An 11,941-nucleotide genomic window follows, 5' to 3' on the forward strand; every position below is an offset into this window, starting at 1 on the left:
GGCCCCTCACAGCCCGCCCCGCTCCCTCACGGCCCCATTCCCCCCGCCACACCCCTGCAAGCCCCGCCCCTCACAAGCCCCGCCCATCCTAGGCCCCGCCCCCGCCGCTCGCCAGCGGACTGCAATCCCCCAGTCTGATGCAATTTGCTTCCCCCCTTGCTCGCGGCCTCGGGCCAATCACGAGCTCTCTCGGCCGTGGCGTCACGCATCGCAGCCAATGAGCGAGAGCCACGATGGTAGAAATCCGGGCGGGGCCGCGCGGGGCTCAGACGGCGGCGCTGGTGACGCCGGGCGGCGTGTCCGCTCTCCTCCCGTGCCGCCATGGCAGCGCTGCCCGGTGCCGCGGCCCCGCGGTTGCTCCTCATCCCTAGCAAAGCGGCCGAGGCGCCCGGCCCCGCGGCTGCCCGGCATCTGTCCGTTGTCCTGCCGGCGGGGGCCGACCCCGGCCTCCCGGGGATGGAGAACACGCAGCCGGCCCGTAAGCGGCAGCGGCTCACGCATCTGAGCCCAGAGGAGAAGGCGCTGCGTAGGTGAGTGGGGGGCAGTGGTGGGAGGGCTGCGGCTGTACCTGGTGGGTACAGGTTCTCCCGCTGACGGCCGATCTGCCCCGCAGGAAGCTGAAGAACCGCGTGGCCGCCCAGAGTGCCCGCGACAGGAAGAAGGCGCGGATGACGGAGCTGGAGCAGCAAGTGGTGGAGCTGGAGGAGGAGGTAAGGGGCTGGGGGGAATGAGGGGCTGGAGGAGCGGGAGGAGTGGAGCGGCCTCCCTGCCTCACGGCTCTCCGCAGAACAAGAAGCTGTTGCGGGAAAACCAGCTCTTACGGGAAAGGACGTGTAACCTCGCGAGGGAGAACCAGGAGCTCCGCTGCCGCCTGGGTTTCGATGCTCTGAAGACGGAGGAGGAGGAGGAGGGTGAAGAGATCCAGGTGAGCCGCCTGCTGCCGTGTCCGCCCCCGCCTTGGGCAGAGCTGCCCCGCTCCCGGGGCAACCTTGGTGCTGTGGGCAGGGATATGCCGGAATTACCTTTGTCCTCCATATGGACGCTGTCCTGAAGTTCAGTGTGTGCCAAGTCGAAATGGGTGTCACTAGTAACGTGGGAGGTGGAAAGCTGGCTAGTTCCAGGCTGTCTTAAGATTGTTTTATCTGGTTTTCTACCTTTTATCGTAGAAGTACAGTAGAAACTGTTACAGTCATGTAGGTGCATCTCAGATGTGGTGGAAAGAGTCAGGCTTTCATTTAAAAGTGTCCAACAAAATAAATGTACAAGTGTAGGGATGCTTCAGCTAACTTTGGAAATTGGCTTACCTTCAGGTTCCTACCAGAACAAGCAAACAGAGAATTTTGTGTTGGAAGCCTTTGCAGAAAGAATATGATCTTCAAGATTATGTACTGTACTGCCTGCCAGAATATTTGCAGTGACTGAGTTTTTGTCTTGGTACAGGTTGTGAAGGAGTCTCAGGTGGATGAGATTAGATTGGTGACCGGGTCCGCTGAGTCCGCAGCACTCAGACTACGTGTTCCTCTGCAGCAGGTGCAGGCCCAGCAGTCACCATTTCTGATCGTTTCCACATGGATTCTGATGGCAGTGACTCTTCAGACTCTGAGGTGAGCATCCAGTCCTGGACAAATTGTCCATGAAATTCGGAACTGCTGTAGATTTGAGACTAGTGTTATAACTTTCTGATTTTAAATAATTCGATGGTTTCCATTTATACTTGGTTTGTTTTCCAAGTCTTGGAATGCCACAGCTGTGGCTTAGAACAGCTGTGTTAGGCTGTATCCAGTGAATACAGGGGTTCAACAATACCCACATGAAAAAACCCAGCCCCTAAAGCTTTGGTCATGTGCAGGTGTGCCTAAGCCATGTTCTGGTCTGTGTAGCCAGCAGTCACTGTGGTGTTTGTACTTGATAGGTACTAGATCTCTAGGAACTTCTAATAGTGGCTGTGACTCTCTAATGCCTGTATAATTCTTTGGGGATTGCTAGTACCCTTATAAAAAAACTGTGGGCAAAGGATGGCTGTGCCCTGGAACAGATTGCCCAGAAGGGTGTGGAATCTCCCTCACTGGGGACAGTCAGGAACCATCTGGTGCAATCCTGTGCCATGTGCTCTACCATGACTCTGCTTGAGCAGGGAAATTGGACCAGTTGTGACCTACTGTGGTCCCTACCAACCTGGCAGATTCTGTAAATTTCTGCAAGATAAGTAACTGCCTTAACCACCCTTTGTTTGATGGTGTTCTTGGTAAAATGGCTGTGATTGCATCAGTGTATTTAACTTCCACATGGGGGTTAATAGATGACGCATTTGGCTGTAACAGTAATAAACTGTCTTTCTAAAATTGTCTTTCCTTTTGCAGTCTGATCTCCTATTGGGCTTTCTGGACGGTCTGGACCCAGAAATGCTACTCAGATATGCTGATACAGAGTCAACGTGCCTGGAAAAGCTGGAGGAAGAGCTCTCTGGAGAAACAAATTCCGTACCAACCACCCTGTCTCCCTCTTTGGGGTCCCCATCAGCTAAGCTGGAAGCCATTAATGAACTCATAAGGTTTGATCACGTGTACACAAAACCCCTCGTAGTGGAGATTCCTGTTGAAGTGGGCAACCAAACCAATATGCTAGTGAAAATGGAGGAAGAAAATGTCTCTTCATCTGACGATAAGACCGTCCCCGAGGTCCCAGTGTCTGTGAAGAAAGAACCTGTAGACAGCTTCATGCCTGAACTGGGCATTTCTCATCTGCTTTCTTCTTGTCATAGTCTTGAAGCCTCAAGCTACCTGTTGGATGGCTGTAGTGACTCTGGGTATGAAGGATCCCTGTCGCCCTTCAGCGATACATCGTCTCCGCTTGGCGCTGACCATGCGTGGGAGGATAGCTTTGCCAAGGAACTCTTTCCCCAGCTCATCAGTGTCTAACCTGGTAGTGTTAACTGCCCTTAAATAACTGTCCTGGCAAGATACCAGCATAATGCCCCTTTGGGGTGTATGTGGAGAAAATCAAGTCCACTCAGAAAAGTGTTTCTCATGCTAGTAGATGGCATGATGGTATGAAAAAGTCAAGGGTGTCCTGTCCTGCCCTGGCTCCCCTCCAGTAAGTGTTGGTTTAGGAGAAAGGCAGGTTTGTTTCTCAATAACTTGCTCATTCTCTATGAACCTGAAAATGTTTTGTTTTCCAGTTAAAATTTTTAACACCAAAAAACTAAACTGGGATATTCATGTATAGACAACTGGGCTAGACCATAATAGTCTCTAAGTCTTACAGCTTCACTAAATGCTTGTTTTCCATTTGCTATGTAGAGTTGCTTTGTCCATTTAATATTTAACTATTGGTGCAATTAAAATGCAGTCCAGCTCACTGACCCTTTTTTTGCCTTAAAACTCAGTGGGGAGGGGAGAGTATCTGGGCCTTGGAGAATTTAAATTCAGGTCCCTCGGTGTCTCATCCTGCCAGGCATTGATGAGCAGTGCTCAGAGGGTGTCTGCAGCTGGATGCTTCAGCAGTTCCCTTTTGGGGGCACTGCATGTGGCAGAGGGGTTTGTGTGAGGGCCAGAGCTACTGGAGCAAAACCTTCAGCCTCTAAGGCACGCAGGTGGCAGGAGCTTGAAGTCTGAATATTCAAAACTCAGGGCAGTGGTGGCACCCTGGTGGCCAGTAATGCTGTCCAAAATTCTCAGTCTGAGGGGTGTGGGTGTGAGACAGACACTGTGTTAAAACAGATGCAGATTGTGTATTACCACAGGAAATCCAGAAGCATCAGATGGACTTGTGAGGAGCTACAGCAGGATTTCTCATTTGCTCCAGTATCCAGTATTTATCACAATATTTAAAACACTTGGAGAGACAGAAGAAATTTTATACTGAAAATAAGACTGCTGTTGCAGGTGTTGGCACAGCTGTTTTTGGTTTCAGTACTATTTCACATCTTGCATTTAATTTTGACAAAAATAACTTGGGGTGGGGAGGAAAGAAGACCTGAGATATTTTGGTCAGTAACATTCAAGGTGACAGGACTGGTTTGGATTACAAGTTTGAGTAACCTAGCTTATAATGAAGGATTTTTACCTGAATAGTGGGTGGAAGTAAAGACTACAGCTGTGCAGTACAACAAATTTAGATTGAAAATCCAAGTTGTCAGAAGAGTAAGTTCAAGGTGGGAAAATAGGGATGACTACAAGAGTATCAAATAAATTGTTGCAAGTCCAAAAAAAAAGCAGAAGTGAGGATTTGATCTGTAGTTTTGTATTACATTTTGTTAGCACCCTTTTATGGAGCCCCTCCTGGCAACTGTGAACAAGCCATTTCAACATCTAAAAAATCCAAGGAAAACTGTTATAGTCTCCTTTCCATCAGGGTAAGACATGGGATGTGCTTAACATTTCAACCTTGTTAAGCACAGGTGATAGAAATGGTCAGGGACATGGTCTTGACACTGTTTTGCTTCCCCTTTTCAACTTAACAGCTATATCCTGGCATGCTTTATCCTGACTTATTGCAAGCACTGGGTCCCACAGCAAGCTGTTAATAGTTACTGAGATCTCTTCCACTAAAAACACAGAACTAATTCTTGTTTGGCACCTAGAAGCCTATTACCATTCAGAATTTCTATAAGCACTCGTGTTTTCTGCTAGAATCAAGTCCACTAAGATGGAACACAAAAGAGCAAAGTCTTACATTCCAACAAAATTATTAAAATCTGAATTTAAAGCATTCCTCAAACTTTTCTTAATTTTAAGAATACTGAGCATGCTTAGTTCTGACTAGTTTTATTCTGAAATAAAATGAACGGTCTGAAAACACAAACTACAGCAACACCTATTGGTACTCCTATTGCTTTATCAGAAGCCTTTGGATCATGACAGACTTAAAACAACTCTTCCTTCCTGGAAGCTTCAGGTTTATTCTACTGTGCTGTTGCCTTCCCTTATTCAGGTTTATTCTACCCTGCTGAATACTGTGGAGGAAAAAGGGGTATGCCTTTGACACAACATAGTTAAATTCAAATCTTAAGCCAGAAGAGCACTTTACTGTCCAGCTGAAGGACTGCACATAGGCTCCCAAGGTTTTTTCACTCTTACCAGGAATGAAACAGTCATCTAAAAAATATTTTAGAAAATTTATTGAAAACTGACATACAAAGGGTGATTTGGTCCCAAGAGAAGACAGACCAGAATCGGATCTTCGGTATTTCAAAATAAGGTTTTTTCTAATACTGCATTTGCCATCCTGTTTGTGAACAGCAGTAATAAAAGTCTTTTGAGAACAACAACAACAAATGAAACTCACAAATACAGAAGTCTGTAAATGCCCACAGCTTGATCTCTCATCCATATAACCCTCTCCAAGTGATTGCTGTAGCAAGGATCTTGCTCAGTGCTCCTGGTCACTTCGTTCCCACTCTAGCCTGCTCTTCTATCATTTTAAGCAACTCAGCCCTCTGTCTCCTATCACAAGGGCAGAAATGCATTGTGGAAAAAATGAAAGCAAATGTTTTCTATAAAGGCAAAATTCTTAGACAATTTTTTTCTCCACCTCATAGTCTTTGTCAGAAGTGCACCACTATATTCTTGTTTTAGATGGCAGGTAACAGGTCAGTGATGCCCTATTGGTATTGAATTAAGAGGAAAGACAGCTCTGAAAGTCAACCTTTGGTACAAACCTAGCAGGAAAAAAAGTATGCTTAAAAGCCATCTAGAACACTTTCTCATTCTGCAGATCTGATATGCAATTTGGTGTTTTTAAGAGGAAAACAACTGCATCATGTGATGTATTTAAGCCTCCTACAGGTTTTTTACATCTTCTGTTGCAACTTTAGTGTTGCTGAGATGGTTTCATCACATTTTTGAAATTTTTATCCTTTCTTTTCAGTTTATTTAGGATTCAGTTAATTTCAAAATACTTCCCAGTTTGAGCTTTCACTATAATCCAGCAAGCTGAAAACCAGTTACTTACTCGGAGGCTCCACATTTTCTACCTGCAGTGACTACAGCCTTCTCCAAACTTCACTGCTTTATGCTCTACTCAAACACTGGAGCACGTCAAAGGCTGTAGGTTTTCAACACGTTCAGCAGCTTAATAATACATAAGAAATTTTACACAGTTCATGCAAGAGATTTATAGCAGACCCTGAAATGAAATTAGGCATTATAGCAAGATAGGCTGCACGTGTTCTTCAACTTAATAAACCTTCCAGAATGATACAGGTGTATACTGGTTTCCAGAGTAATGCCTAATTAAATGCTGGAGTGGGGTTTTTTTTGTGAAGCTCTGAAATGTTTTATCAAGAGACAGAAAATTGAGACAACCTTCAACAAAAGCAGCAAGACAAACAGGGTTTAACAAACAGGTATCTTTTGAACAACCAAAAGGAAATAAAGGATGACTGCCAAAAAGAGAAGCTTGATTTTAAACCTTCAGCTATGGGTTACTCAACAGTAAATATTATCACAAGGATTATCTCTTAGCTGTGCAGAGGAAGAGTAGATTTTCTTATGTGAGCAGCTGTGTTACTGTGTACTTGCTCCTTTATGTTAGCAAGATGTCAAAACCAGATTGAGATGTAGGACTCTGAACAGAACCTATTACTTAGAGAGGGATCTCTTATGAAAAGCCTCAATTCAGGTATCTCTGAGAAAGCTCAAGGACTTATGAACAAAAGATAAAACCCTTAAACAAGTTAGAGAACCTTAAGCAGAAGGAACTGCTGTGCATTGAGAAAAGGTACAAACAATAGCTCGTGGATTCCTTTCCTTGGCACCCTGCACAGGGCAGAAAATTCTTTTGGCATACATCTGTATAAACACTGTGATGCTATAATATTGGCACATACTGCGGCTTCAATTTTATGTCTAGGTTCTCTCAGGAAAAAGACGTCTCCTTTACTTCACCACCAAAGGCTGGGACTTGGGTACAAACAATAATCTAGCATTTGACCCTCCTAGTGGCAGCAAGCAGCTCTTTTATCTGATTTACTTATGTTTGTCCAAATTGATGGAAGCCATTCATTTCACCAGAAGTTACAACTGACTTTCCAACTCCATGCATACGAAGAATCTCAATGTAAAATGTGAATCTCTGCTGAGAACCGCTTTTCTCCATTGATGGGGAGGAGAACATCAAAAACCCACAAATAAAATTTAGAAGCCAATGAACCAAAGATGACTTCAGTTAGCTGGTATCCTGCAAGTTATAAGCACTGGCTTTGCTTTCTACAAAGCAAAAGACTTCAGCTCAGCAGTAATATTCCTTCCCTACCACCCCATGGATTGTGTAATTTCTACATCTGAGTTTATATCAAGTCCAAAAGGAAGATGGTGTGAAAAGCTGTATTACCAGAGGGATTGCTTTTCTATCTGTGACTAGATTTGAAGGTACTTCTTCCTTCACACTTTGTAATTCAAATTACCAAATGGCCAAGTACAGTATGTACACCAGTTTCAATGGCTCAGTAAGAGAAAGGTGTGGCTTAAGCCACAGTTACATTCAGTATTTGGATTTTATACTTTACCAAGGGCAGTTAGAGGATATTCCACCATTAAGCAAGAGGGAAAGCTACTTCCCTGTTCCAAAGGCCTCTGAATTACCTTTTCAGTAAAAGTAAGAATATTTAACAGATTGGAACACAGAAATCTTAGGGTGTTTCCTGGCCACCCTATGATTGTGGTGTGCTTATGACTGTTAGTAAGAAAACAAAAAAACCAAATAATATAACTTCAGATTCACACATCAAACCAGAAAAAATAATCAAAAAACACCAACAATAAGCATCAGAAGCTCACCACTTCCAGTCTAAAATCTGGGATCTACAACTCCATTTCTTCTTCTGCACACCCAGATATTCCCAAACTAGCATACGGATCTGGAGACATGGCAGTCTGTTGTGATCCAGGGAACGTTTCAGTCTGTGGATCAAAAGGAGCTCTTGGTATTGGCTGCTTAGCTTGACACCCTTGTGTACTCTGCTGTTTGAAGTCCTTAACAGAAACAGACTTCAGTTTATCTGTCATAAATTCAGGAAGAGGTTTCCAAAGCACCAGCTCCATAGAAGGACGGCTCCTAGAAGGGACAGAGTTTCAGTAAAATTTAAGTTCTCCAAGCACAGCTATTAAATGCAGAAGACTGTATCTTCATCCTTTGAGCTATCCTTATAGCTAGAACTATATTCCAGAAAATATATACCTTTTTCCCCTCTATTGAATTTCCTCTCCCCTAACTAGTTCCATTATTTCTAGTTCTAACCCTGTATTTCCTCTCTTTTTTGCACCGAACTTGACCACTGTTGGTCACATTTCAGGATCTTCTCATTTTGAAAATTCATACAAACAAAACCAAAACTTAAACTGGTTCACTCAACAGATTTCACTCTGTAGAAATGAGGAGTACAAAACAGACACTTGATGACCACTACAGTTACACTTATTTCTTTTGTACATTAGGACAGTTTTTCCTATTTTTAACCACATGAATGGTCTGTTACACAACATTGGCTGCATCATGCAGTAATCAAGGACATCTCCATAAACATGAAACGAGGTCTCTCTTTTCATTTGCACATGTTAGCTACATAGTACCATGATTTCCTCCAGAACTTACATAGACTCTATTATTTTCTTTGTCAGGACTTCACCAAAATCCCTCTTCATCCCTTTCTTAAGGGTATCTGACAGGATAAGAGTGGGCAGATTGCTAATATTTCCATCAGCATGAACTTCCTCATCTTCATCAATTATCCTAGGAATGGAGGGGGAAGAGGGAGATAAACACTATTGAGCATACTGTTATCAGGAACATCCACTGCAGACTACAGTATCTATGTGCTCTGCTCTGTGCAGATCTCTGACCTAGGCTGGGTACCAGAAGCAGCAGGGCCATGTTAACACGAGTCTCTCTTGGGCCAAAATACCCAAAATACTCATCATAGAAGCCACTTGAGCAGCAGTGCCACTTCTGGTACCTGAGCTAGCTTTGTTACCCCTGTGTTATCCCAGTGCAGACATACACTGAGAGAAAATAAACAAATTCCCTCCAAAGAAAACTGTATGATTCAGTCACATTACACAAATGAGTCTCAGCTATGCAACTGCTTCACCTGCTCAATTCCCCATAGCTGGACTTTGAGAATTATTGCAAAGGTACTGGAAACAGTGCTTCACTTTCCACAATGTTGTGCCAGTTTCTGAGATTAAATTGGCACAAATTGCTGAAGGGTTTGGAACAAATGGAAGCATCTACTTTGTTTCTGGTAAACCTTTTAAAGAAAATTTAGCAGCATAGCTGGGAAGAGTAGGGAACAATCCTCCAAGAGGACCAAAGCAGATAATAGAAACCTATTTCACTACTCTGATTTACCCATGAAAAAAGTAAGTCTAACAGTACCTTGCTTCTCATTATACATCATCTATGGAGTAATCTACAAAAAATCTTGTTTTAAAACTTCTGTAACTTTTAACTTTTGTAATCATCTGCAGTGGTCATTTTATATATTTTGGAATACCAGCTCAACTGCAATCAACTGATATATACACATGCAATTCCCAGAACTCTTTCAAGGGCCAGAATGCACAGTAAATTTATTAAATGACTACAGCAGACTGTCTATAGCCACCCCATCATGATTACCCCACATCAAACCATCAGCAAGATGAATCTCAGACTTACTGCATATGTGCAGAGAGACCTCTCTGGTTCATGCTACTCTCTACACTGACAAATCCACATCTATTTTATGTATTAATCACAGAACAAGCTGCAGCTGGTTGAAAAAAGCTGAGGTCAAGCCTGAGCAGGTAAGTGTTACAATTTGAGCTCTGGATGCTCATACAAGAGTATTAAATCCCGTTATGGTATATTGAAACTGCATAATGATTGTGAGCAGGGTGTTATTTACTCAGCATCTCCTGCTCCAGAACCCTCAATTTCAGATCAGCCTGAAGACTCAAAGGACCAAAAGGAGGCTAAAATGAAATCATTTGAACAGAAGGTTCACCTCAGACTTACAGCAGTGTTATCATACTGCTAAGTGCTAGATTTACCCCTGAATGCCCACCAAAAAAGGGAAAGCTCAGCAAAGCCAGGCTACTCAATCCCTGCATTTACCTGTCCTCAATTTCCTGAAGTTTCCTGCGAGCAACCTCGCATTGCTGTTCCCCCATTGTCTGATCCATTTCTTCACAGGGAATTTCTAACATGGCAGTTTCAGGACCGCTGCCACCATACTGACTTGCTACCTCCCCAGCTGCCTGCTGACCTGCACAAAGAATCCATTCTTCAGTGTTGGGATTCAAAGGGCAATTTTTGCTTCCTGTCAGTCTCTTCTTCCGCACAGGACAGCTAGGAAACAAAGGAAGTTGACAGTTGTCAAAAAAGAAATGGGGCATTCTACAGGAACAAACGTCATAGAAAGTGCATTTCAGCAGCACTGACACACTGTGGCAATGCAACCTCAACAAAGAAAATAAATTCACCTTGCTCTTAGTAAAATGTGAGTACCTATTCAGGAAAATCAGTGCCACGCAATTAATTAGGTAATAGAAATGGATTTGGGTTCATGTGCAATTCAAGGGAAGAGTTCCAAATGGAAACAATAATAGATTTCCTTCCTGTTTGTATTGTAGGTGAGATGTGCTCAAATCTTTTACAAAACAAAAAAGCAAATCAGGATTTTTCAGGCTATAAAAGACAAATTAATTTACCCTTCTGCTTCTTCTTCTAGCTTATGCTTCTTTCCACATCGCACAGAGACACTACAAAAGAAAAACAGTTACTTAGCTTCAAATCATATCTTCTGGTAACCCTGATATTTTGAGACAATATTTTCGTCCCTTTTAAAATTTTATCAGCGATCAACAGTCACAGTATGTCACCAGCTGTGAAGGGAGTAAAAGTTTGGGACAATAAATGACCACTTTGTTCCAAAGGAAGTCAAAGGCAGCTGTAATTGCTCAGTTCTCGGAACAGAATTCTATGCTAATTTCTTCTCCTTTATGTTATTTTTTTTCCCACATGCGGCAAGACCAATCTTTGCTAAAATTCAAATCCTTCAAGAAGGAACATATGACCCAGCTTGAATCTCTTAATACTCTGTATCACAGGGACACACTGAAAAAATACTGAAAAAAAAAAAAAAAAAAAGAGTTTGAAAGAATGCAAAGACGCTGATATACTCGAACACCTTTCTTGCCTTTTAAAAGGTTCCTTCAACCCCCACCAGCCAGCTTCAAGGTCCTTAGCCTTGATACAATCCTAACCTCCTACGAGTACAACACTGCTACAAGGAAACACACCGCCGCCGCCTCGCAAAGCCCCGAGCGCCGTTTGGCGCTGCCGGCGCTCTGCCCTCGGCGCTGCGGCTGCGGCACTTACTGGCTGCGGCTCCTGGGGAAGGAGCTCACCGGGGCCACCGTCAGCCCCTCGCTGTGGCTCCCGAGCGCGGCCAGCGAGGCCAGGTCGAAGCTGTTCTGCAGACAGAGGCCGGAGGATCCGTCGACGCCGTCGTTTCTGATCCCTGCCGTGACCATCCCGGGTGGCTGCAGACGGCCGTGGCCGCCGGCTAAGGGCTGCGGGCCGAGGCGCTCCGGGGCAGCGGCCGGCGCTGTGGGGAGCTCCACGGCCGGGCCCGCCGGGATGCCCTGGCAGGATCTGCCTAGCGCTGCCATTTCCTGCTGCGGGAGAGAAAGCGCACATCAACGCCGCAATCCGCGCTGCGCGACGCTCCGGCCTTGCCCGAGGCGCTCCCGCAGGAGCCCCGCAGCGCTCACCCGGGCCGGGCCGGGCCGAGCGGCCGCCGCTGCAGCCCGGCTCCTTCCAGGCCTCTCGCTGCGATCGGATAAGGGCCCGCGGGCACTCTGGGAGTTGTAGTCCCGGGCACCCGCGGACCTCTGGGAGTTGTAGTCCCGAGTGCTGTGGGAGCTGTGGGAGTTGTAGTCCCGCCTGCTCTGAGGGA

General features: G+C 44.9%; 2 protein-coding genes across 2 annotated transcripts; one reads left to right on the forward strand and one right to left on the reverse strand.

Moving 5' to 3' along the window:
* The first annotated feature begins 237 nt into the window (after positions 1-237).
* Positions 238-4,710, forward strand: XBP1 (X-box binding protein 1). The gene is given in 6 exon segments (XM_066331500.1): positions 238-530; positions 614-710; positions 788-925; positions 1,450-1,494; positions 1,497-1,604; positions 2,361-4,710. Coding segments are annotated over 6 exon segments (1,155 nt in total). The 5' UTR covers positions 238-321; the 3' UTR covers positions 2,919-4,710.
* Positions 4,711-5,104: 394 nt separating this feature from the next.
* Positions 5,105-11,887, reverse strand: CCDC117 (coiled-coil domain containing 117). The gene is made up of 6 exons (XM_066331499.1): positions 11,757-11,887; positions 11,362-11,660; positions 10,692-10,742; positions 10,096-10,329; positions 8,593-8,730; positions 5,105-8,055 (listed from the first exon to the last, which is right to left on the reverse strand). The coding sequence occupies exons 2-6, from the start codon at positions 11,652-11,654 to the stop codon at positions 7,803-7,805; spliced, it is 969 nt and encodes a 322-aa protein (XP_066187596.1). The 5' UTR covers positions 11,655-11,660; positions 11,757-11,887; the 3' UTR covers positions 5,105-7,802.
* Positions 11,888-11,941: the final 54 nt, after the last annotated feature.

This window comes from Sylvia atricapilla, chromosome 17 (genome assembly GCF_009819655.1).
Source record: "Sylvia atricapilla isolate bSylAtr1 chromosome 17, bSylAtr1.pri, whole genome shotgun sequence".
NCBI lineage: Eukaryota > Metazoa > Chordata > Aves > Passeriformes > Sylviidae > Sylvia > Sylvia atricapilla.

Excerpts from the sequence above, each read along its gene's own strand:
- CCDC117 (XM_066331499.1), bottom strand. The coding sequence starts at position 11,654 with ATGGCAGCGCTAGGCAGATCCTGCCAGGGCATCCCGGCGGGCCCGGCC. Across the intron at positions 8,731-10,095 it reads CTTCAGGAAATTGAGGACAG|GATAATTGATGAAGATGAGG; the intron begins GTAAATGCAGGG and ends CTCCATTCCTAG. Across the intron at positions 8,056-8,592 it reads AAGAAAATAATAGAGTCTAT|GAGCCGTCCTTCTATGGAGC; the intron begins GTAAGTTCTGGA and ends TGTCCCTTCTAG.